The sequence below is a fragment of the Penicillium daleae genome (genome assembly GCF_028827525.1).
Source record: "Penicillium daleae strain IBT 16125 chromosome Unknown utg000002l_segment0_segment0, whole genome shotgun sequence".
In the NCBI taxonomy this organism is placed as follows: Eukaryota; Fungi; Ascomycota; class Eurotiomycetes; order Eurotiales; family Aspergillaceae; genus Penicillium; species Penicillium daleae.
The window spans coordinates 1,673,174-1,695,877 of NW_026623150.1; the positions used below are offsets into that span (position 1 = coordinate 1,673,174).

At 51.1% G+C, this 22,704-nt stretch overlaps 8 protein-coding genes across 8 annotated transcripts; 7 read left to right on the top strand and 1 right to left on the bottom strand.

Annotated features, from left to right (window-relative positions):
* Positions 1-1,948: 1,948 nt before the first annotated feature.
* On the bottom strand, positions 1,949-2,441 carry N7458_001624 (uncharacterized protein; the record flags this gene model as incomplete). Its single annotated transcript, XM_056905007.1, has 3 exons — positions 1,949-2,046; positions 2,115-2,328; positions 2,412-2,441. 3 exons carry the CDS (start codon positions 2,439-2,441, stop codon positions 1,949-1,951), a joined length of 342 nt encoding a protein of 113 aa, XP_056769114.1.
* Positions 2,442-5,301: 2,860 nt separating this feature from the next.
* On the top strand, positions 5,302-6,228 carry N7458_001625 (uncharacterized protein; the record flags this gene model as incomplete). Its single annotated transcript, XM_056905008.1, has 2 exons — positions 5,302-5,401; positions 5,612-6,228. 2 exons carry the CDS (start codon positions 5,302-5,304, stop codon positions 6,226-6,228), a joined length of 717 nt encoding a protein of 238 aa, XP_056769115.1.
* A 1,444-nt stretch (positions 6,229-7,672) lies between these two features.
* On the top strand, positions 7,673-9,100 carry N7458_001626 (uncharacterized protein; the record flags this gene model as incomplete). The annotated part of the gene is made up of 1 exon (XM_056905009.1): positions 7,673-9,100. One exon carries the CDS (start codon positions 7,673-7,675, stop codon positions 9,098-9,100), a length of 1,428 nt encoding a protein of 475 aa, XP_056769116.1.
* A 724-nt stretch (positions 9,101-9,824) lies between these two features.
* N7458_001627 (uncharacterized protein) lies at positions 9,825-10,894 on the top strand (the record flags this gene model as incomplete). Its single annotated transcript, XM_056905010.1, has 2 exons — positions 9,825-9,885; positions 9,939-10,894. 2 exons carry the CDS (start codon positions 9,825-9,827, stop codon positions 10,892-10,894), a joined length of 1,017 nt encoding a protein of 338 aa, XP_056769117.1.
* Positions 10,895-12,021: 1,127 nt separating this feature from the next.
* On the top strand, positions 12,022-13,647 carry N7458_001628 (Glycoside hydrolase family 88 protein; the record flags this gene model as incomplete). The annotated part of the gene is made up of 4 exons (XM_056905011.1): positions 12,022-12,207; positions 12,276-12,753; positions 12,826-13,030; positions 13,128-13,647. 4 exons carry the CDS (start codon positions 12,022-12,024, stop codon positions 13,645-13,647), a joined length of 1,389 nt encoding a protein of 462 aa, XP_056769118.1.
* A 701-nt stretch (positions 13,648-14,348) lies between these two features.
* On the top strand, positions 14,349-16,250 carry N7458_001629 (DUF2264 domain-containing protein; the record flags this gene model as incomplete). The annotated part of the gene is made up of 1 exon (XM_056905012.1): positions 14,349-16,250. The coding sequence occupies one exon, from the start codon at positions 14,349-14,351 to the stop codon at positions 16,248-16,250; it is 1,902 nt and encodes a 633-aa protein (XP_056769119.1).
* Positions 16,251-17,428: 1,178 nt separating this feature from the next.
* On the top strand, positions 17,429-18,982 carry N7458_001630 (uncharacterized protein; the record flags this gene model as incomplete). The annotated part of the gene is made up of 1 exon (XM_056905013.1): positions 17,429-18,982. The coding sequence occupies one exon, from the start codon at positions 17,429-17,431 to the stop codon at positions 18,980-18,982; it is 1,554 nt and encodes a 517-aa protein (XP_056769120.1).
* A 676-nt stretch (positions 18,983-19,658) lies between these two features.
* Positions 19,659-22,504, top strand: N7458_001631 (fungal specific transcription factor domain-containing protein; the record flags this gene model as incomplete). Its single annotated transcript, XM_056905014.1, has 7 exons — positions 19,659-19,672; positions 19,735-19,817; positions 19,895-20,493; positions 20,573-20,781; positions 20,841-20,861; positions 20,919-21,308; positions 21,376-22,504. The coding sequence occupies 7 exons, from the start codon at positions 19,659-19,661 to the stop codon at positions 22,502-22,504; spliced, it is 2,445 nt and encodes an 814-aa protein (XP_056769121.1).
* Between the last annotated feature and the right edge of the window lie 200 nt (positions 22,505-22,704).

A 22,704-nucleotide genomic window follows, 5' to 3' on the forward strand; every position in this document is an offset into this window, starting at 1 on the left:
GCAGATGCCTATCGTATGATGTAACCTCAAGCTTTGTGGTTGGTCACTGAGAGAAAACACATAAGCAAGCACAGGAGGGTCGCACTGCATGCTTGCATTGAGTCCCGAGCGGTTCCTGCAGGTACGTAGATCAGCGAAGTCATCGAGTTACTTATTAGGCAGTAGACAGAGTGGACATGATAGCCAAAAGAAAGAGAACCGATGGACGAATAATCAGGCGTAAAAATGATTTAGCATGGCTGTCACTATAGAATCGAGAACGGTAGCATTCGGATATCAGGGGTAAAGTTATCTCAAATACCCTGCCTTGTTTGAGACCAACTTAATATACTAACTATAATATAATAGATTGGATCCGCCCTGATGGGGCTGCACCATTGGATCTGCACGGGTCGGCCCTCGCCAGGCGCACGGAGTCGGGGTTATGCGAGTTTGACGAGATATGGGTTGCACGGATTCCGATTCCAGTTGCTATATCTCTTCCCATTAACTTTTCTTTTTTAAATGCTAATATTGATGTAATATGACCTCAGGTATAACGGCAGCGCTATAGTCTATTTAGTATAGGTGCTACCAGCTGCAATCCCGACGTTGTGGGATGTGCTGCACTCCATACTGGGCTGTATGTAGGTGGCCTTATCCTGTCGCCCGTAATTCCAGATCACCTTCACCAATAGAACACTCGCCTATTGCAGATCCCACACCCCTGCCAAACCCGGGACCAATTCAAGAGTTGCGCTTCCGTTGAGATTGAGGCTGGGTAAATGAGATTAGTGAATTAGCTATTATCGACCACGAATTCCAATTCCTACTGCGCGAAATATCAATGATCGCCTCCTCTCAGGATGGTGATTTAACCAGGTAATGGGTAGTACTAGATCCTACTGATGCAACTGCGCTGCAGTCTCTCCCCTTCCTCTCCTCGCCCCTTCCCGTCCACGCAGGGACCACCACGAGTCATTGCGCTCGCGCGATATTCCTTTTCCTGGGTGTTATGCATGTCGATCATATTGCTAACCCCTGGGGGTTCCCGGTTCCCGGGTTAGCAAGGGCCCTGTTACTGTAGCACTTGCGTGGGGATGGAGCGAGCTAAGTTGCTCTGGGCTAGTCGGGGCTGGGGTAGGATCCGCTTGGGAGGATCCGTGTGGATCTGGGATTCAGGGTTGAGGATTGAGGGGTAGTACCTGGATGTAGTGCGACAATAGTGATGCAGGGGTGAGCGTTTTAAATTGGCGAGACTGGCTAAATTAGGGAGGAGGCTCTAAGACGTCTCGAATCGATTCACTGGTACTTGGTTGGTCGTGTCAAGAATGATAGTGAGGAGAGGAAGAGTGATATTTGGGGATAGTGCTAGAATTAATACTGGAGATAATGCAGATGAGGTCGTATTGAAGGGAATTTGTGTATGTCTTCGTCAGGGTGAACGATTTTGATCTGTTACCTCACTATATACAGTTCATCTCGAGTACCCTAATTTCCTAATCTTCCACATCCCATTAATGTGAATCCCAATCCGCAGTACTTACTCATGTCCCTATTACAATAATGAAAATCCCAAATGACGTAGACCCATCAAACTCCTCGCTAATCCCATCGCTGTGGTACCAAAATGACAAATCAACTCGAAAAGAGTCAAAGACAAAGAAAAAGCAAGACTACCTTGGTAGTCGAGTGACTTGCTGCCACTGATCAAACATTACATATGAAAAAAAGCAAAAAGTCAAGTCAGGAGATCCCCCGCTCGATGGGGCTCGTGATGTGGTCGTGCAGTAGTGTCCATCATTGCGAGGACGGTCGTAGATCGACAAAGATTTGTAATTTGAGCAGAAGAAGAGAATGAAGTCAAAGGATCGCGGGTCGTGTATGTATCCGATGATGGTCAATGATAGAGTCGAGATTGAAAAAAAAAAGGGAAATGAAAGAGAATGTAATCGGATCAGGTCCGATGTTAGGTAGTCGCCTCCGACCGTCGACGATTCCTCAAATCCTCACCGCTAAGAAAGCGACGCAATTTTGAGAGTTTGGAGACAAAGCGACAAGGTAGTTCTGCAGCGGCACCGTTAGTATAAGAGGTGGAAAATGAATCCGACAAAATCAAACAAATGAAAACGTACCACTGCCTCTCCGTGGAGAGAATGGCGGCTGCTCGATCGGCTGTGTTGTATAGGCCGAAGCCCAATAGCCCGTGTGACGGTAGCCCGTGAAGGTACAGCTATCAGGGTTGTACTGCGGCTGCAGGGCTGTGACATGCGGGTAGAGCGTTGCAAGCGGGGAGAGTAGCTCGTCTGGGGGTGGCGAGCGCCGGCTATCGATGCTTTCCCGGGTAGTCTGTGAAATATAGAAGCAAAATTGATTAGGTCAGGTACTCCTGGGAGGGGAAGGTGGGAGGTTTCGGTGTTGTCCGAACGTACATAGAGTTCGTAGTTTGTCTTGTAGATCATGGTGGGCGTGGAGAGTGAAAGGTATGTATCCCCGGGATGTATGTATGAGGAATGCAGAGGGCGACGGAGACCGCCGAGACAATAAGAACAGCTCGCGTGGGTAGAGGAAGGTGTAATTGATGCACCGAAGGACGAGTTTGGAACAGGGCCAATGCAGGCTATGTTGCAGCTTTTCGAATGACCAGGTACTAGGATTCTAAGACCTTAGCAGTTCGGAATTCGCGATGCAGGTTGAGATATTCAGATGCAAGATGCAAGCGCGATGGGGGCTACATTTAAAGAAACGAGATTCAGGACGGACATGGGGGCTGTGACTAGCGATCCTCAGCCGCAGGTTCGCATTTCTGGACGGGGCTAGTCAATATCCATAATAATCATAAAAGGTTCTGGTGGTGAACTGTAAAAAGCGACCAGGTAGCCGGGTAGAGACAAGCGAGATGCGAGCATCGAGACCGAGACCAAGGCCGATGATTGGATATGCGGAAGGGGCTTGGGCGTAAGCGTCGATGGCAGCCGATCTGTCGGAGAGCCCGAGAATGGGACGGGGATCAGGGAAGGTTGATTGTCTTTTATTGGAATGATTTTGAATTATTTTGAGCTGTTCCTATTGGTTGGTGATCCTGGTTCCTGGCGGTGCGAAGTGGGGGTTAATATAATGTAATCCGACGTCGTATATGGAAAGGGCTATTATTGGGTGTTTGGCCGGCTATACGAGATCTGATCGCAGAGTCATGGAATCATCAGTCACTCGAGATGTTGGAGTCAGATTAGCCTCGCTGGTAGGGTCTTGGTAGGGCATGCGACAGTAAGGAATGGCTACTATAGGATGTGCTGTACGGAGTAGAAATTAGGAAGTAGGCACATCCCTGCCGGGGCCGATTGTACGAATTGGCAACAGCAGCCCCAACACATCTCGTTTTCCCCTTCCCCCTTGCAGCATTTTGCAGCTGGCCACGTTATGGAGGGTGTTATCGTGGCGCGCAAGTATGTTCCTCCCACGGGTCCCACGTCACGATACCGGGATTTGGATTTTGGGTTGGCTACTGTATCATCTGATGATGATGATGATGGGAAGAATTAGATTTGGGCTAAGAATTAGGCCTACCATGGTCACGATAGGGTTATGGTCGCACCAGGCACCATCATAACTAATGATTCATTGTGATTATTAACCTCATTATCGTACAATATTTACTATTATTATGATCTGATTTCATTGTGATTTCACCTTTTATCGTTTTCCCCTCGCGACGGTTCCTGAATTAGGCATGTCATCGTTATAGCCGTCGATCCCAGCCCTCTAACTTTGATAAAGAATTACAGATCACTCTAAACCCCTTTCCGAGCGCCGAGATGAGGTGAGATATGCGCCCGAACACATCCGGGGGCAGATTCTTGCCTAGTCCAAGAGTCAGAACTATGCCAGCTAGTTCTTCCTGAGTAAGGTGGGGCGGTGTCAGGAATGTTGCACAGGTCAATCGTCGCGAGGCGCCCCAGAGCAAAGAGTTTATTCTCGACGCATGCCCCAATTCTAAATCTCCAATTCTAAATCCCCAATTCTAAATCCCCAGTCCCCAGCACGCATGGCTCCAAGTGTGTTGCAGCGACCGAGACCAAGATCTAGACTTGAGGTCTGGCCTACCTGACAGGACCAGGTGCCTAACACCGGAAGATGGCAAGACGAAAGGATCTAGCGATGCGAGAATGCCAGTGTGTAAGATCTGTACAGTATGATTTGCTCCTACTCCGCTTTTTCGGCATACACCAGCCACGCGAGGCATGACAAGACTGGACGGATGGAGAAGCCACTTTTTGCAAGAGACGGAGATCCTCGATCTCCACCCTCTCTCAAAGTCTTCCAAATCTTTCCGGTTCCAACTTGCAGGCCCTGGCCATTGCTCACATCCTTTTCACTTTATGATTGCCATAGTTAGTAACTTAGTGGACGTCCGACCCCGACTATTGGGGCGCTAATCGGCACTGATCTGATGCACGCGGCTGATTGGCGAGAATCAGGGGCATCGGTGCTGCTAGTGCACAATCTCATTGTCGAGGTTCCACTAGGGCAGGTGGAAGTCTAACTTGGTCGAGGAAAGCGTTGGTAAAGAGGGGAGAATTGACCAGACCCAGCCAGGACAAAGCGGGTCCAGAGACTCGCGACTGACGGAAAAGGCAGAGATAGGCACAGACAGACAACAAACAAACAAGCTGACATCATCAGGCACGCACTTCGCACGGACCAGGCACCGCCTCAGCCACACCCCCTTGCTATTTAGGGATAAGCGCACGAGCCACACGCTCGGCCACACCGTGGCTAGTGCACTCCTTTTGGGCCGGGCCAACCGAGGCAAAAAAACGTGAGTTTCCTAAACAAACCCAAAAACAGAGTTGATCGACCAAATTCTCTGGGGGGAAAAATTTAAATAAAATTCAAAAAACCTTAGGCGGCAAAAATCAAGTGTGGCTCAAGCTGCTCCTGTGGCTTGACCATTTGTCGCCCTACTCGATAGTTTCCTCATACTCAGATCCACACGCCGTCAAACCCCGAACTAGTCCGCCCTTGATCTTCAGATGTGATCGTGTTTGGCATCACACACCCACACCTACCCTGATGGATCCCTCCCTGCCCGGCCTGGCCGCCTCCATGTCTCCGAAGAGCTATAAGGTGTCTTCGGCCGCCACCCTGACTTGATGTTTTTGGCATAGCAGAGCTTCCCTCCTACTACTCTAATCATTATCGATCAGTCGATTTTGTTGTTGAAAACGATTGTCATAGCTCAAGCTATAGCTAGCTAGCTTCACCCCAATTCTGCTACGAGCAACTCATTATTTTTCTCCCAACACATGTCGAGTGCCGACCATGTCACTGAGCATGCAGGGTTCCGGAAGAGAGTACTGGGAAAACTCTCCACGTATGGACCTACGCGATCATTGCTCGCGAGAGCAGCATCCTGCTACAAGTATGTTCTTCCGATCTCCCTTCAAGCATTTCTTATTCTTCTTGTGTTTCGTTATTGCCTTGCCCGCCCCGCCTACAATCCCAATATCATCATACCGCACTAAATCTATAGACAACATACTCTATATCCATGTCTATATCACACTACCCAACCCTCCATATCCACATCCCACACCCATAACATGCATTCTGAGACCACTCTCCCACCCAGGATCAATCGCGCTCGACGCTGAACGCTCCTACGATAGGCGCGAGTCGTGTCCCCCAACCCAAGACGAGGGCATGGTCGATTTAGAATCAACTCCCCTCCCAGACACCGAATTCGGCCGCCTCGACACTACAGGCTGGTACCCGCACTACAAGCAATGCGTCCACTACTTCCTCGAAGCCGGCCAACACAATCCAACCGTCCAATCTATCGCCGCATTCATAAACATCCGTCTTCCCTTCCAACGAACCGAAGATCTAGCCCAAGAACAAGAATTTCACTCTCAATCTACCCCCTTTATCTCGCTACGACCATACGTCCGCCGCCTAATCATCACCGCGCAAGACTCCCCACCCATCATGACAGCCTTCTTCGGACCAGACTGGCCCGCCGGCGTCGGGGTCCTTTACAAGCAGGAGCGCACGAATTACCTCTTCACGGCGAAGAGTAGTGGTTGGGCGCAGACAAAGGCTGCGTATGATATCCTTCCGGACGAACAGGCGCCGTTTTTGCGGCCGCTGCGTGATCCGGAGGAGGAGGAGATTCGGGCTGCGGAGGCCAGGTGGAGTGAGTGGCTTGCTATGGAGGACTGGATGGTTGGTGCCAGGAGTCCGTGGTAAGCCAGGTATTCCCACCTTTCTTCCTGAGGAGGTTGGCTGGTGGTGATCGCCCACGCGGCACAAGGGTTGAATTCCCGGGGGGGGGGGAAAGGGAACTATGTCTTTCCCTGGTTCACCCTGGAATCCGGGATTGATGATGGCACCAGGGACTTGGTTCCTGGGGCTGGTTATGAGACATGACTTTTGATTTTTTTTTTATATTTATTATTGGTATTTTTCCTATGTGGCTCTTTTCATTTGTTGATGATTCTTTTTTTTCTTTCCTATGTCCTTTTCCTTTGTTTTTGCTTTTGTTCTTCCGTTCTCGTGACGAATGATCGTGATGTGACGGCTCCAAAAGGGATTCGGCCTCGTGCCGTCTGGCGTATTGTCCGGCGTTGCAGATAGTTACTTTTATTTATTTTGTTGTTACTGGCGGTGGATGTTAGTCCCTCGTGGAAATTACCAGTCCTTTGATGATTTCGGAAAATTGCCCATAAGCATAGCCCTGTTGACAGGTCTTTATTGTAAATCTCCTAGCCTGTATCTCGACAACTTGTCTAATATACTCTATATCCGACCATATCTCCCTGTACATCCGGCTTGACGTGATCGCCAGAATGACAACTGATCGTCGGCGGATCGCCTGTCAAAATCAATAATTGCACGCCGTCACAGGCACAGACCAGCCATGACAAATACCTGTAATAGGTATAGCGTCAAGGAGTAGATCATATACATGATTGAGATACAGGTATTAATAATCCTATACTCCGTACTCAGAAGTTAATCTAACTAGTTAATCTAGTGAGTGCGAATCTCGTTCAATCATCCCATGATCCCCTTGAATAGGGGCTCTTCTCGCCTGTCCTTGATTATTCGATACTAGTTAATCCTTCGCACTCCAGTCCTATTCTATCCCCTTGTGAATTGTGACCGAAGCTAGTGCCTTTTATCAATAATAACTTGGTTGAGAGTCGTATCATCATGCAATAATGAAAAGTGCTATCTTACCTATCGCGGTTTAGCCCCGGTCGATGATCGTATCCTCCAACTCCACTTTCTCCGTTTCTGACTCAGTCATCTCAGCCAAGACGTGTCAACCTGTCACTGTGGATTTTTGCTTTTATTCACACTACTGTGCTTTCAGCCTTTCATCACTAAGATTGCCCGCGATTTGTTTTTTTCTCCCTGCACATCCCATCTCCACTTCGTCGCTCGACTCGTCCTTACCAATAGTTTCATTCTGGAAGCCCCCGATCGCCCGGGTTCTTGCGTCGTGACACATCCCACGTCCAGGGAGTCGGGTTCAGCGCTGCCAGAATCAGAATCAGAATCAGAATCAGAATCAGAATCAGAATCAGAATCAGAGCCAGAAGCAAAAGCACAAACAGAATTCGAACTGCCGTGCAGAAATAAACGAAATAAGCCGACGTCGGAAATAAACAACCACTAAACATCCAAAATGACCCAGTCCATGCCTCCATCCCCAGCCGAAGCGCCGTGTTTCTATGAGCACACCGCGCACTCAATCATTCCTCATCTAGCGCCTCAAATGCCCTACTCAAGCTCACTTCTCCGACGTATCCAACACGCTCTCGCGTATCCCTCATCCACTGCCAAGATCCTAGCGACTTTCCCGCCAGGATCAACCCCTGGATCATCAGCCCCTGGATCATCACCACCCCCTTGCCCCTCCACGCCGTGGCTGGCTGCGTCGGTGGATCTGTTCCGCGGCCGCGAGACCCAGATCATCATCTACTCCAGCCTCGAAGCGGAGCGCACTTCCCTCCGGCTGATCGACCCTGTCACTGTCTCCCCGAGCGACGTGTCCAGGTACTCGGGTTCATCTTCAGCTGCAGCCCCTGCTACCGCTGACGCTAACGCAAGGTCGCATCCTCATGCGAGCACTAGTAGCCATGCATCCGCTTCTGAAGAAAAACTTCCCAGCCCGAGCTACACCGTGTCTAGCCTCACGGCCACCCCGGCTGAACTGAACACGGCCCGGGCCCAATTATTGGCGTTCTTCGCGTATGTTAAGGCCCATTTGCTGCCCGAGTACCTGGCATCCCTGTCAGATACGAAGTCTGGGCCTGGAAATCTAGCTTTAGCCTCTGCAGGTGTCGCTATAATCCCAGCACCAGACCCACGCACCTTCCTCATCGGCTCTTTCCACACAGGTCTCTTCGAGCTACTGCTGCAATCCGGAAAATTCCCCCGCATGGATGGGGGTGTGAAGGGACCCGTGGATGCTGATCCGCTACCTAGCCTGCGGGTTTGTCGCTTTGATAACCCGCCGTATTACAAGTATTTCTTCACGCGGGCTATGTTTAGTCCCGGTGCGACAGAAACCGAGAACCCGCTGCCAGCTGGGTATAGGTTTAATGATCGGTGCGGTCGGGTCGGCGTTCTACCATCGCAGTTGGATCTTGTACAGAGCCGGACACATATTCCCCGGCCGCGGCGGCAGTTGGAGACACTGCCTAGCGTCGCGATTTACTCTGATACCCAGCCTTCTTCCGATGTGGATGTGACGCCTGAAGACCCTGGCTCAGTTCCGGTCAAGGAGGCGGGCGAGGATGAGATGCCTATTGCATGGGCATTTTTGGGCGTAGACGGTGCTGTCGCGACACTACATGTTGAACCTGAGCATCGCGGACGGGGACTGGCGCTTTCCTTGTCAAAAGAAGTGATGCGACGGGGGATGGCTGCAGAAGGAGTCTTTGGAGCGAAGAAGCTTGGTATTGTGGATGAAGAGACGAGGGCTTTTGTGGAGGATTGGGTACACGCCGAGGTTGCGGGGTATAACAAGGCGAGTAACAGGGTTATGGAGAAGATTGGGGGCACGATTTTGACGACTGTTTTGTGGACGGTTATTGAGCTTCTTGATTGATTTTGATAAAGGTGGATTTGAATAGATATAGGGAGCACGCGGTGGCTCATAGAATATAGACAATGATGACTGAGATCGGGCTTTGATCTAAGGATGAGTGCATATGACTGGCAAAGATTTCTTTTAATGACTGACTGATCGTGTTTTCAGCCGAGTACCAGGAGGTCCTCCCTAGGTTGGTCTGTGATTACTGTTCAAGCATTATCATCAGCTCCGTCTCGCATGTTGCGCAAGTCCGCAGAAGCGACAAGATGACGAGACCTACATGTATTGGAATCAAGAAATTGACCAATAGTCACAAATTCATTGATCTGACAAAGCAGACTCAAACTCAAGCATCAACGATGACGTTGGGCGGTCTCCGTGGGTTCTCTTGTCAGTCTAGTTGATATAATAATCAAAAATTGGTCATGTTCTCAGCTAAACGCCCAGCCTTGGCTTCTACGCAGCCCGCCCGTGATTTCGCCGCGTCGACTTGAATCAACTAGAGATGTGTTCTCGTAATCAATTTCCAAAAAAAAATGAAAGGAATAAATCACCTCCATGGCTTATCAAGCACCGCAGATGATATACTTCGGGTACACCTTTCACTTCATTTGAATCTGCAAGAGATAACTATAAATCATTTGACACCCCAGCTGGCTCTATGAACGGCCAATCTCACTAACCTCCGGTTTGGAATTATTCCAGCTACTCTTGAATTAATCTCTCACGCATACTTAAGATGTCTCAATCCGTCTTGGTCATTGGTGGCTCTGGAGCCCAAGGAATGCCAGTTGTGAAAGGTGAGACGCATTTATCACAAAATTCTCCATTTTCACTGGCTAACGATTTGTAGAACTATCGCGACAGTCACAGTACTCCGAAATTAGAGTACTAACGCGTGATTCGACCTCTGAAAACTCCCAGAATCTAGCAACCCTTCCTAAAGTTTCGCTTTATATTGGCCAGCCCGACAACGAAGATGACCTCAAGAGGGCATTTACCGGAATCGATCTCGTCCACGTCAACTTGAACAGTTTCGCTCTGGGAATCAAGAACGAACTCTACTGGGGAATTCGCATCTACGAAATTGCCGTTCAATCCGGTGTGAAACACTTAATTTGGTCTTCATTGGACCGGTACATGGTAGACACAAATTTTAACGACGAATTACGAGCCGGCCACTACTACGGGAAAGCCTACGTTGAACAGTGGCTCTCTGCCATTCCACAGCGGAAGGAGTCGACACGATGGTCCATCATGACCACGGGGCCTTACATCCAAATGCTCTCTGAGCTACTACGACCGCGCATTAGCGATGATGGAACGTATATCTTTGAGGCGCCCCTCGGAAATGGCCTTGTCCCATTTGTTCATCTCGATGATTTGGGTCACTACGTGCACTGGATATTCTCCAACCCGGATGAGTCTGCTGGTATGAATGTCAAAGTTGCTATTGAGCATGTCTCGTACGAGTATCTTGCAGCAACGTTTACAAAGGTTACTGGGAATGCCGCCGTCTATCGCGATGTCACAATCGATGAGTGGTTCACTGCTGGACCTCTCAGCGACGTTGCAGACGTTAAGCTTGGGGCAGATAAGGGTCAAGGCGACCCAACTCTGTTGTCCTACCGGCAGAACTTCACGGCTTGGTGGAAGCTTTATCAGCGTGCGGGGGAAGACCGGAATATACTCAAGCGAGACTATGACTTTTTAGATCGGATCTTCCCGGGAAGAGTAAGGACTGTTGAAGAGTGGATGCGAAAGGTTGGGTATACTGGAGCTGCGAGTTCCGTGCTCAAGACTCGTTGAGTATCTCAGTCAACGTTAGAACTGGGGGTTGCTGCTTAGCTTGCGCTTTAATACACACTCGAGTTTTTAGAACTCTTAGAAAGTTTGGTTAATTGAATTGAAGTTCCTTGCAACGTCTAGACATTACCACATTTTTATGAACCCCAAACGAAACAAATGAAGCTGTGGGTGACAACACATCTTCCATCCAACCACAATAAATCAAGCTCATAAAAGTTGTTTAAGTCTTATGATTCCACCACAACGCTAGGTAACGGTAAATTTGGCGACGAAAACGGCTACACTTGAAGCTATTTTAAGCGTCCTTTTTACCAGAATCCTAGTCATCGAGATCGCACGTGATGTACAGAAATCTACGCGACGACGCGCTGGCTTTCCTCCTTCGGCTTAGGCCGGCAGGCCCTGGAGAACCTGATTCTAGGTGTCGCTGCCCGAGACGTTGCCTTCTAGCATGTCCCAAAGAGCAGAACTATTCGACAGTTCCAGTAATGTAGTGGTGATGCCCGTGGGATATGGATGCTTTCAAACGGTCGCAAGTTCCTGCGGATCTCGTCGATCGTATTCACCCGCGTTGGCTATTTGAGACATGGTTAGTGACCGGCTTGAATTATCTCATGAACAATGAGTTACGTCTTTGAATTAGCAGCACCTGCCTCTCCACGTGTACGTCCAAGGCTCTGGGAGGTATCCATCATAGTGTGTCGCATGTGCAGTACGAAATCGTAATGGAGGCTCTGGTCCAAGGCTATTCCTGAAATTAGGAGAATCAGAAATCTACTAAACTGCATCAGCAAGAAAAACCACTTAAAGAATTACAAATGACTGAGTACCTGAGACCCACCAGATTGCAAGACCAGTGTACGTTTGTTCCTCTTTAAGTTTGCTGTCCATGTCGGCCTCGCATTACCCCGTCGTCCGAAGAGAGACAACTCGCCCACTGTCGAAGTTCCCGGGGTGGAGCTTTCCGACGTTCCGTTGCAGTGCAGTATTAATGGTAAAGATACTCTGAAGAAAATCGAGGCCGTGAAAATATTTCCATTCTTTGGATACATCGCCCGGCCTTTTCACTTTGCTCTCGATATTTTCGATGCTATGATATCCGAGCGTTGGCCAAGATGAAGGACAAAATGTACTCTCATACCTCACACGCCCTGGACTCTTCCCTGCTCACCGAGAGCTTGACAGAGCCAACTACTCAGCCAGGGACCTCTAGTAAAGTGTCGAACGGAACCCGAATAGGCCTCACCTTCGGGGGCTTGTACACAGAAAACTGTCTTGCCAAGATCTGGGACGTCGCATCACGATATATTACAGTATGTCTTCCCTAAAAGGCCATTCTCATGAACCTACTTTAAGACTCATGTTTCTCACCATGTTACAGAAACTTCCCGGTGAGTACCCGGAAACCGTTCCTAGTGACGGAGAACAGAAAGGTCAATACAGCACGCGAGAAGCTCGCTTTTGGACCTGCGGATTCTTCCCGGGGTCTCTATATTCGCTCCTCGAGCGATCTTCCCGGTTTCCAAAGGCCTTGTCGCTACCTGCACATGTGGATACGTTCCAACTTCACGATCAGCTACTGATGCTCTGCCGGGAGTGGTCGGCGCCGCTACATTTCATGGCCACTCGACGGGATACACATGATCTGGGCTTCATTGTTCTTCCGAGTCTCCGGATGGACTGGGAGTTGACGGGGAATAGGAAGAGTCTTGAGGCAGTTGTTACGGCTGCAAATAGCCTAGCTTCTCGGTTTGATGAACGCGTCGGCGCTGTGCGGAGCTGGGATAAGATGCACAGTAAACGGTATGATATCGATGACAGAGAAAATAACTTTCTGGTCATCATAGACAGCATGTGCAGTATGAACGCCCGGCCCCGTGTTGTGTTTATCGCCCATGCAAGATGCAAACCACTCACTAATTCTTGACCAGATATGGATTTGCTCTTTTATGCCGGCTACCATTCGCGGAATCAAAAACTCATTGACATTGCCACGGCGCACGCTCACACTGTGCTCCGGACCATCGTTCGAGAAGATTTTTCGACTTTCCATGTGTGCAATTTTAACCCAAGAAATGGGGAAGTGCAGTATCAGCAGACCCACCAGGGTTATTCGGACAATTCAACATGGAGCAGGTAAGTGGCTGTTCTGATCATGAGCGTTTGCACTGCTTTTCTTTCTTTTCATTACAATACGATAATTCTGACCAGAGTGTGGGATTTGTGAATTTAGAGGTCAAGCGTGGGCCATCCTAGGATTCGCACAGACATACGCCTGGACGAAAGACCCCATTTTCTTGCACGCAGCAACCAAGCTATCGGATTACTTCCTGAAGCGCCTCTCGGAGTCTTCACACTGCCATCCCTATGTGCCGCTCTGGGACTTCGACGCACCGGTTGAAGGCGGCCAGGTTCCTCCGCGTGACACGTCAGCAGCCATGATTGCAGCGAACGGGTTTCTCATTATGCACCAAATGCTGCATGGAAGAGATGGGACTGCATACCTAGATGCAGCAATTCGCATTGCGGAAGATGTTGTGGCTCATTCACTGGCGCCTGAGCAGGCGACCATCCACATAGAAGGGGACGGTAGGATCGTTGCACATAGGACAGGATTCGACTCTATCCTTATGAATGCAACTGCTAATAAGAACAAGTATGCCCTCATGCCTTACTGGGATCACGGGCTTGTGTATGCAGATTATTATTTCCTGGAGTTCGGAAATAGACTGTTGCGGATGGGGCTTGTTTAGATTCGAATTTATTATACATATCGCGCGACCAGTAGTGATATTGCTGTGCAAACAGAAAACTACATTTACAGAAAACTACATTTACAGAAAACTACATTTTCTTTGAAAATAAGCGACTTAGGATCTTAGGCTACTTTTCGACAATAGATAACCTCCAATGATGGAAAATTCGACGGATTTTGATCTTTGAACTTACTCTCATTCATGAATCACGCGGTCACCACGTCATCAGCCATGTCTAGTTTCTCCTGGAGGAGTTCAAGGGTTGGAAATCAATAAAATGCCGAGTTGCACCTAAAATATGTGCATTAAGTCTGATTTCGTGTCGACGAACCAAAATATCGGTTTGACAAGGCCCACAAAATTCCCACCGTTTGGCTTTAGGCAGAACGTGTAAGCCAGAAGCTCCTCCTCTAAGCTCCGATGCAACAATATTGGCTAGAAATCGGGTCGGCATTTACCCCACCCGTAGAGAAGCTCCCGCTTTTGCATCAATAGATCATCCCCGGCTGGCACTTAGTCCGCTGCCCGTTACACTAGTTAGGGGTTCAACCCATATGGTCCTCGATCCTGCTGAATGGTGAATATGAAACTCTCGGCCAATAATTGCGATAGGGATATATGAGATAAAACGGTGATTATTCCCCGTCAATACCTTTTGGGCTCGAATTATTTTGGATACCCTGCCAGTAACCGTGAATATGGCGACTGTGTCCTCTTGCATGCCACAAGGGAGATTCAACCCGCTGGCTAGCAATCCCTTCCGCACCAGGGAGGAAGTAATTGCAGCATGTCATGGCCTCTTTGAACCCTTGCTACCTTTCTTCTCCCCGGGAAAAGCACGAGTACAACTGGACGCCTCAGGATCCACCTGGGACCGTGCGGCCTGCGACCTAGAAGGCTTCTCCCGACCTTTATTTGGCATTGCACCTATGGCCGCTGGGGGGGTGTCATTTTCCTACTGGGATCTGTATCGAACTGGGCTACAGAACGGGACGGATCCGTCCCATCCCGAGTATTGGGGCAAGGTTATAGACATGGATCAGCGCCATGTAGAGGCAGCAGCCCTCGGATACGGCTTGATACTCGCCCCAGAGCATTTGTGGGACCCGTTGGAATCAAAGTCGAAGGACCGAGTAGCAGCATGGCTGCAAGAAAGTCGAAACACGAAACATGCCAACAACAATCACAAGTTCTTTCGCGTTCTCGTCGACATGGGCCTTGAACGAGTGGGAGTCAGCGTCAATTGGAGCCAGACGGAGGAGTATCTGCAGGATCTGGAAAAGTTGTATATAGGGGATGGCTGGTATCGGGATGGAGGTGACGCCGGAGACATGAGGCGGATTGACTATTACAACGCCTTTGCCATGCACTTCTACGGTCTTGTTTATGCTATCCACAGGCCGCAAGACACTGCCCGTGCACAACGCTTCCGTGAAAGGGCGCGACAGTTCGCACTGCATTTCCTCCATTGGTTTGCCGACGACGGGGCTTGCGTTCCATACGGCCGCAGCCTTATCTACCGTCATGCCGTTGGAGCCTTTTGGGGAATCCTGGCTGTGGCTGGCGAAGAGGTTCTGCCATGGGGCGTACTAAAAGGCCTGTACCTACGCAACCTACGATGGTGGGGATCCCAGCCCATCTGTCGCCTGGATGATGGGCTTCTAACATTGGGATATGCGTACCCCAACCAAATGATCACTGAGCGATACAGCTCCACCGGCTCTTCATGGTGGGCTATGAAGGTATTCGCGCCACTTAGTCTGCCTGCGGACCACCCGTTCTGGGCGGCCGATGAGCTTCCAATGCCCACTAGAAAGGCCGTTGTTCCATTATCCATTCCCGGTATGGTGTTTTTGCACCACCCGGGACATACAGTTATGCTCGTTTCAGGGCCTGGTACCTCCCTCACTATGAGAGGATGTCCAGAGAAGTACAGCAAATTTGCCTACTCGTCGCGATACGGCTTCAGTGTTGAGAGTGATTCACGAGGATTTCCTGTGGGGGCATTCGATAATATGATAGCCTTCAGTGACGACAGAAAACATTTTCGCGTACGGGAAACATGCGACGACGTCCAGTTAGCTGGTGATATTCTCTTCTCCCGGTGGCAGCCATGGCCGGATGTTTCGGTTGAGACATGGCTTATTCCACATGAGCGCTGGCATTTCAGGGTCCACCACGTTACTAGCCCCCGGCTTCTATGGACGACCGAAGGAGGATTCGCGTCACCGAAAACTGATTTTCATGCTGATCAACTATTCGAGCATGAGGAATCTGCCTGGGTTGTGGGCGCTTCGGGGAACTTCAGTGGGATCCTTGATGCTTCCAACCCGCCTCGGAGAGGCCGAGTGACCTCACCACATGGGAACACTAATGTCATGTTTCCAAGAACAGTTATCCCTCAGCTACTCGGAGAGGTTACTCCCCATTGCCCGAGGGTATTTGCGTCTGCAATTCTGGCGGGACCAGATGCTTCGAACCTGAGCAACATCTGGATACAACCACCTCAGCTCCCGACGGTTGAGGTATTGAGGGAGAAAGTGGCCAGGGACGGAATACCTGTGGAGATCGTCTCGGACGTTCTTCGGTCTCTAGTATAAATTTGTCTGACTCTTTCCCAATTCAGTTGACGGATGGTTCAAGTAGAACCAGCTGTCCTAGCGCACGTTCAATGCTTTTACTCGGCCTTTCGGTTTTAGTGTGATATTCCATATAAGGTAGTGTAATTCACCATGTTCTTCTCCAGACAGGATTGATTTCCACAGAAAAAAGGGCTGAACAAGGGATATCGGATCTAAAGTATCGAATTATAGACAAAAATAAAATCAAAAACCAATGGCTCCCTGATAGTAATATCACTTGGTCTTGAGATATGTGCACTCTGTGTATATCCGTAAAGATGAACGATAGTATTCTGTCCTTCTTGACCCTTTCAAGGCCTCTTCATTAAATCTCGTTACATCCTCCAGTGATTCCTGCAGCCTCGTCAGGGCATGTGGCTGGTGCCTGCTTATCGAATGTTAAAGCAGAAAGATTATCACTCTTGAGCTTCTACAGTACCTCTCAGGAGAGACCTTTGTAGGGATCTATTCACTTGATCGCCGCCCTTGCACATTTGATAGACCTTCAAGGAAATTCCCCCCTCTCTCCTTCTTCATGCATACACACTCTTATGATTGTGTTGCTTCTTCCTTTCAACCTTGAGCGATTTAAATCATAGCAGAATTGCTGCCCAACGCACCACACCACACAATTTATGTTGGCTACATAAACATCTCATGATAGTGCATAACGTTTCCCAGCCCGACGCTGTTCGTATTAGTCACCAGATACCCCGGATCTCCAGAGTATCTGGCCGGAGCCCCACAACGATCGCTCCCGGTATTGGGCCTCGCCAAGCACGAGCCCCTTATTCAGTACACTGATCCCCGGCGGGCCAAAAGCCCGAAATTCCGCTAACACGTTGGAGAATGGACCGCTACCTACCGCGCATTCCGGGGCCAGCAAAGGGACCTTGAATCTTCTGTGCACGCGAGCAGCTGGACACTAAGGCCGCGACACCCTCACGAGCCGTTCTGATGTATTTCCCCCCTCGTGCTTTATAGTCCCTAGCCAACCTGGGCTTTATCTTATATGGAAGGGATTTGGCTTCACCTACCCCCGTTCCCTCTTCCATCTATACCAGTTAGTTTCGATCAATCAATTGCACCCTAGACACAGCGGTTAATATCTATATCCAGGACTTCCTACTATCTATTGGGCATCCAATCATCTCATGATGATGTTCCGTGTCCACAAATCCGACGTCCGCGGCATCGAGGGTGTGACCCTGCGGGAAACCGACCAGCGAACGCGGCTCTGGTGGCACTACCCCGGCTTGCGTTCCCTGAATCTCCTGTTGCTGGGTTGTATCGTTTGCGACATGACCAACGGCTACGATGGCTCCATGCTTGGTGGCCTCCAAATTATCGACCGGTGGCAGGAGGCGCTGGGCCACCCGAAAGGCACGCGACTGGGCACCATTAGTAACGGTACTCGCTATGGACAGCTCGGAGCGCTCCTCGTCGCGGCGCCCATGATCCAGCGGTTAGGCCGACGAATGCCCATTATTATCGGGTCGTGCATCCTGCTGGTCGGGGTGGCACTGCAGGCCGCATCGATCAACTATGACATGTTCGTCGTGGCTCGAGTACTGATCGGCTTCGGAAACACCATACAGAATATGGCCTGTCCCATTCTGGCCTCTGAGCTTGCCCACCCCTTCCAGCGCACCCAAATTATCGGTATCCAGAACTCGACAGGATCGCTCGGCCAGATCATGGCCGCTTGGATCACCTATGGCACCTCCTTTATTGCTTCCTCGTGGTCCTGGCGTCTGCCCTCGCTGCTGCAAGCCGTATCCTCTGTCTTCCAGCTGGTCATGATGTTCTTCACGCCAGAGAGTCCGCGCTGGCTGGTGCATCGTGGCCGGCGTGAGGACGCATACCGGATCCTCGCTAAGTACCACGCGGAGGGGGATGAGACGTCCCGGCTGCTACAGTTTGAGATGGCCGAGATCGAAGCAGCCATCGAGGCCGAGCGGGTGCAGGCATTGACCTCGTGGATGGAGTGGTTCCGCACGTCGGCCAACCGATACCGGCTATTCATCATTATGACGTCCGGATTCATTATCCAGTGGTGTGGCAATGCGCTCATCACGTACTACATCCACCTCGTCCTGCAATCGATCGGCATCACCAGCTCCAAAGAGCAGCTCCTTATCAACGGCGGCATCACCATCAGTGGCTGGGTATGGGGTAACACGTGGTCGCTTCTGGTCGACAAGATGGGACGGCGGCCGTTATGGCTGATCGGCATGGCGGGCATGTTCGTCTCCTTTTTGATGATCACCGTCTTCACGGGGGTCAACACGGGCATTGACTACACCAACACGGGTCTGGGCAAAGCCACCATCTTCGCCATCTTCCTCTTCGGATTTTTCTACAAGATGCCTGGTTGCATGGTGCCCTCGTACGTCGCCGAAATCGCGCCCTTCGACCTCCGTGCCAAGGCGTTCGTTCTCAATGGCTTCGGCGATGCGGCGGCTAATATCTTCAGCGGGTATACGAATCCTGTCGGCCTTGCGGCCATTGGGTGGAAGTACTACATTGTTTGGTGCTGCGTGTTGATCAGCAACTTTACCATTATCTACTTTTTCTACCCGGAGACCAAGAATCTCAGTCTCGAGGAGGTCGGCCAGCTTTTCGATGGGCCGTCAGAGGGCCCCGGGGCAACTAAGCTGGCGGCTCAGGAGGATGACGAGAAAGAGACCCGTGTGACAATGATCGAGTGAAGGATGCCGGTCATATGGATTGGGGACTGTTCTCCCCAGATGCCTGTGTAGCCAATCCATGTTTGTTTTCTACGTACGAAGGGCTACAACGGTTGCTTACTAGCAGTTTGAAATTACTGGGAGCCCCAAATGGGAATGGAATCAATTGAAATTGCCTCTGCCCTCCGCACTCCCTATCAAGTAGTCAACGTACTGTACTCCGTACGTAGTCCTAGTCCCAATCCCTGTCGGAACGGAATTGGTAACCGTCAGGATCCCGCCGTATTGTGGGTCCCGACGGCACAATATACGAGTACCCCTGAATCCTGATCGTCGCTCCTTGTCAGCTGACATGTACAACGCGGGGAAATTGCGGGGGCGCTGCACTGGCGCTCCTCGAGAATTCCCCGATCTCCGGGCCGCGTTCCCTTCAGTCGCAGCCTCGCCTGCGCTGGCGGAGGACTTAAGCCCGATGCCCGGTTTGCCTCGTAGACCAAACTACTTCCCCACACCTCGCTGACCAGATCAAAAGATCAAAGGAGAGAACGGGAATGGGGCAAGTGTCCCGGCCGCCTGAAGCAACAATTGTCATCGGCGTGGAAGAGGAGGGGGTCTCGGCCGCTGACGATCTTCCTGCCTGTCAGTCGTGTCGACGGAGGAAGCTCAAGTGCTCGAGACAGACGCCGTCATGCTCGCAATGTCAGAGACTTGGTGGGTCCAGACCTCAGATATCACGATGGACTGTCGGGACCAAAGCTAACCCGTATTCCGAGCCCAGCATGCGAGTGCATCTACGTGACCAAACAGAAGCCTGGCATCAAGACCGGCGCTATTGACAGCCTCAGCCAGCGACTGAGTAAGAGAACCTCCCGTAGCCCCTTCTTCTTCTGCCTACAGATGCGCTGACTGAGAGACGCACGATATTTTTTTTAGGTGTGCTGGAAAGAATCCTGCTCGACGAATCTGGCAGATGCAGACAATCTCTCGCTTTCCTAGACACTGACCCGGACCATCTCCCACCATTACAGGTCCAGACTCCTAATCTAGACTCCATCCAGGACGTTCACCAACAGCACCGGGTCTCTGAGGACGCAGTCACGGTGTCCGACTCGACGGGCTCTCCGCCCCAGGTCAGCAACAGCAGCAGCACCAGCCGGAAGAGGCGACGAACTAATGATACACATGCCGATCACTGGGATGAGGAAGACGGACCACCTTTACCGTCTCCACCACACCTCCTGGACGCCATCATCGATGTCCATTTCCGTACAGTACATCACTGGGTCCCTATCCTTCACGAGACTCGGTTCCGGGCCCGGCTACGAGATGCCAACGAGAGACGCCAGTTGGCAGTGCTTCTCCACTCGCTTGTCGCGGTTGCGATCAAGTATATTGAGTTGGATAAGGCGGGCCTTGACCGGGAGGGTGCCGAGAGGCAGATTAGGGAGTCCAGGAAGATTGTGATGCTCCAGGCCATGCAGTCCCTGTCAATCGAGAACATGCAGGCAATGGTCTTTCTCGCCTTTGACTTTGTGAGCTGTCTTCTTCTATAGCCTCCCACCGCGTGAGATTCTCTATGCGGAGCCTTCTGCTGACCCCTTTCTGCTGCAGATGGGATGTGGGCATCCCTCTAAGGCGTGGCCCATCATCGGTTCCCTGACAAGAACGGTCGAGTATCTGCAGTTGACTGTTGAGCCTCCAGACCTACTCTCGCGAAAGCAGCCACTGCTGCGCCCTCTCACGCTGCTGTCATGGCCGCGTGACTCGACGGAGGAAGAGGGGCGGAGGAGGCTTTTCTGGAGTGTGTTTCTCCTCGATAGGTAATACAACCCCGTGAGACCTTTGACTGCGAGCATTCTGATTGACAGGACAATTGCAGGGTTTGCTCGGTCACTTCTGGGTACGCATTTCGGATTTCCTATTGGTTCAACAGGTCGTGCTCTAACACATAGCCCAGGTGGCGCACAAGCCTGACCTTGGACCGCATCCAACGACGACTGCCTTGTAGTGGAGCACCATGGGCGCGCGAGGAAGCAGTCTCGACGCCCTTCTTCGGGATATGGAACAAGTCCATGGCTGAGATCGGCAAGTCGATACCCGACGTCCCGACGCTTTATGAGTCGTCCTCCAAGGTCCATGAATACAGCCCTGGCAGTGGCCCTGGCGGTGAAGGCAGTGATCAATTGGACACAACAAATCTTGGAGCGTTTGCGTATTGCATAGAGGCCACCGAGAACCTCAATCAGGTTACGTCCTTCTTCCTGCAGCATAGCATTGATTTTGGGAACAGAGCGCAGGTCAAGAACTGGCTGACAAGGTTCAAAGAACTCGATCTACGGCTTGTCCAGTACGTATCGGTCCTCCACCCTCTCTACGTATTCTTCGAGATCTATATTAACGCCCGAATACATTAGTTGGAAGACATTTCTCCCCCACCAATGGAATGACTCGGATGTCTCCCGCGACGTGTCGGTTGTCAAGATGGATCCGAACCTGACCCTGGCACACCTGACGCATAATGCCGCTATGATTCTGCTGCACCAGCACATCGCCTACCCGCCTGCCACCTGGTGTGACGTGGTCAAGCTGCCTAGTGCCTGCAGCGCGGAGACGTGCCAGCTCGCCGCCGTCGAGATCGCCTCCATCTCCTCCAAGTACCTGTGCTATATGGGAGGCATTGTCAACAGTCAGTTCGCCTTTTGTGCCTTCGTCGCCGCCCGCGCTCTCCTGGTACAGTGGCTCTCTGTTTCGCGTGGGACGGGAGTCTCTCTGGCGCCTGAGTTCTTTATTCTTGTGGACAGCTTGAAGGATATGTCACGCCGGTGGAGGGGCGCCTACGGGAGAGATGGGGCCGAAGTCAAGGGTCTCGACGACGACTATAACATGGAGCGGCCGGGTGGACCGGATCTGATGACCAAGTATGCCAGACAGCTTCTGTTGATGCACTCCCAATATACGACGGGCCTAGATGTGGGCGTCTCAGTCGGTAATTTGCTACTGGATGCCAGTCTAGATGGCCTTCTGAATCGGCAGCAGCAATTGCCCAGGACGGGTGGTGCTTATCCCCCCCGCGAGACGGTGTTTCCGCGGACGCCCGGTATGGGGCCAGGAGGCCCAATACCCGCGCGTTTTACTCCTCTCATTCACTCGAACGGCTCTCTACCGCGGCCATCAGCCCGGCCACATCCACCGATCGTGTATGATCCCCGCGGTACGCCCGTTCGTCCCGATGTCGCGAGCCCGCGGCGGCAGCAGCCGCAGCAGCATGATGCTACACAGCCGCAGATGCATTGCGCCTCCAACATGGCCAGGGCAGGCGCATCGAATATGATGGGGGCGAGTCCCTCTTCGTTGGCAGCAGCGGCGGGGCTCTTGAGCTGGGGAATCGAGAATAGCGGTAATGTTGCCGGTGGTGGCGAGGATGAGGATGAGCTGACGGCCATGTCGCATATGCTGTTGGGTCAGCAGTTTCTCGAGATGGACCGTGTGATCACGCTAAATGGGACCGACTTTTTTGGAACCGGGTTGTGTCTGGATGAATGATTTGAGACAGCGTAGTGAGATTATGCCACCAGACCATCTGAGGCCAATACTCGGAGGTATCGCTTTTGTTTGAACCTGTGCGCCTGTTGTACATGCCCTACCCTACCTGTGCTGCCAGCGGATACCTTATTTTTTGATTTGGTGCGCATCCAGAGCGAAAAGTCTCGGTTTAGCATGCAATCAGACTCCTTGTGGTAAAC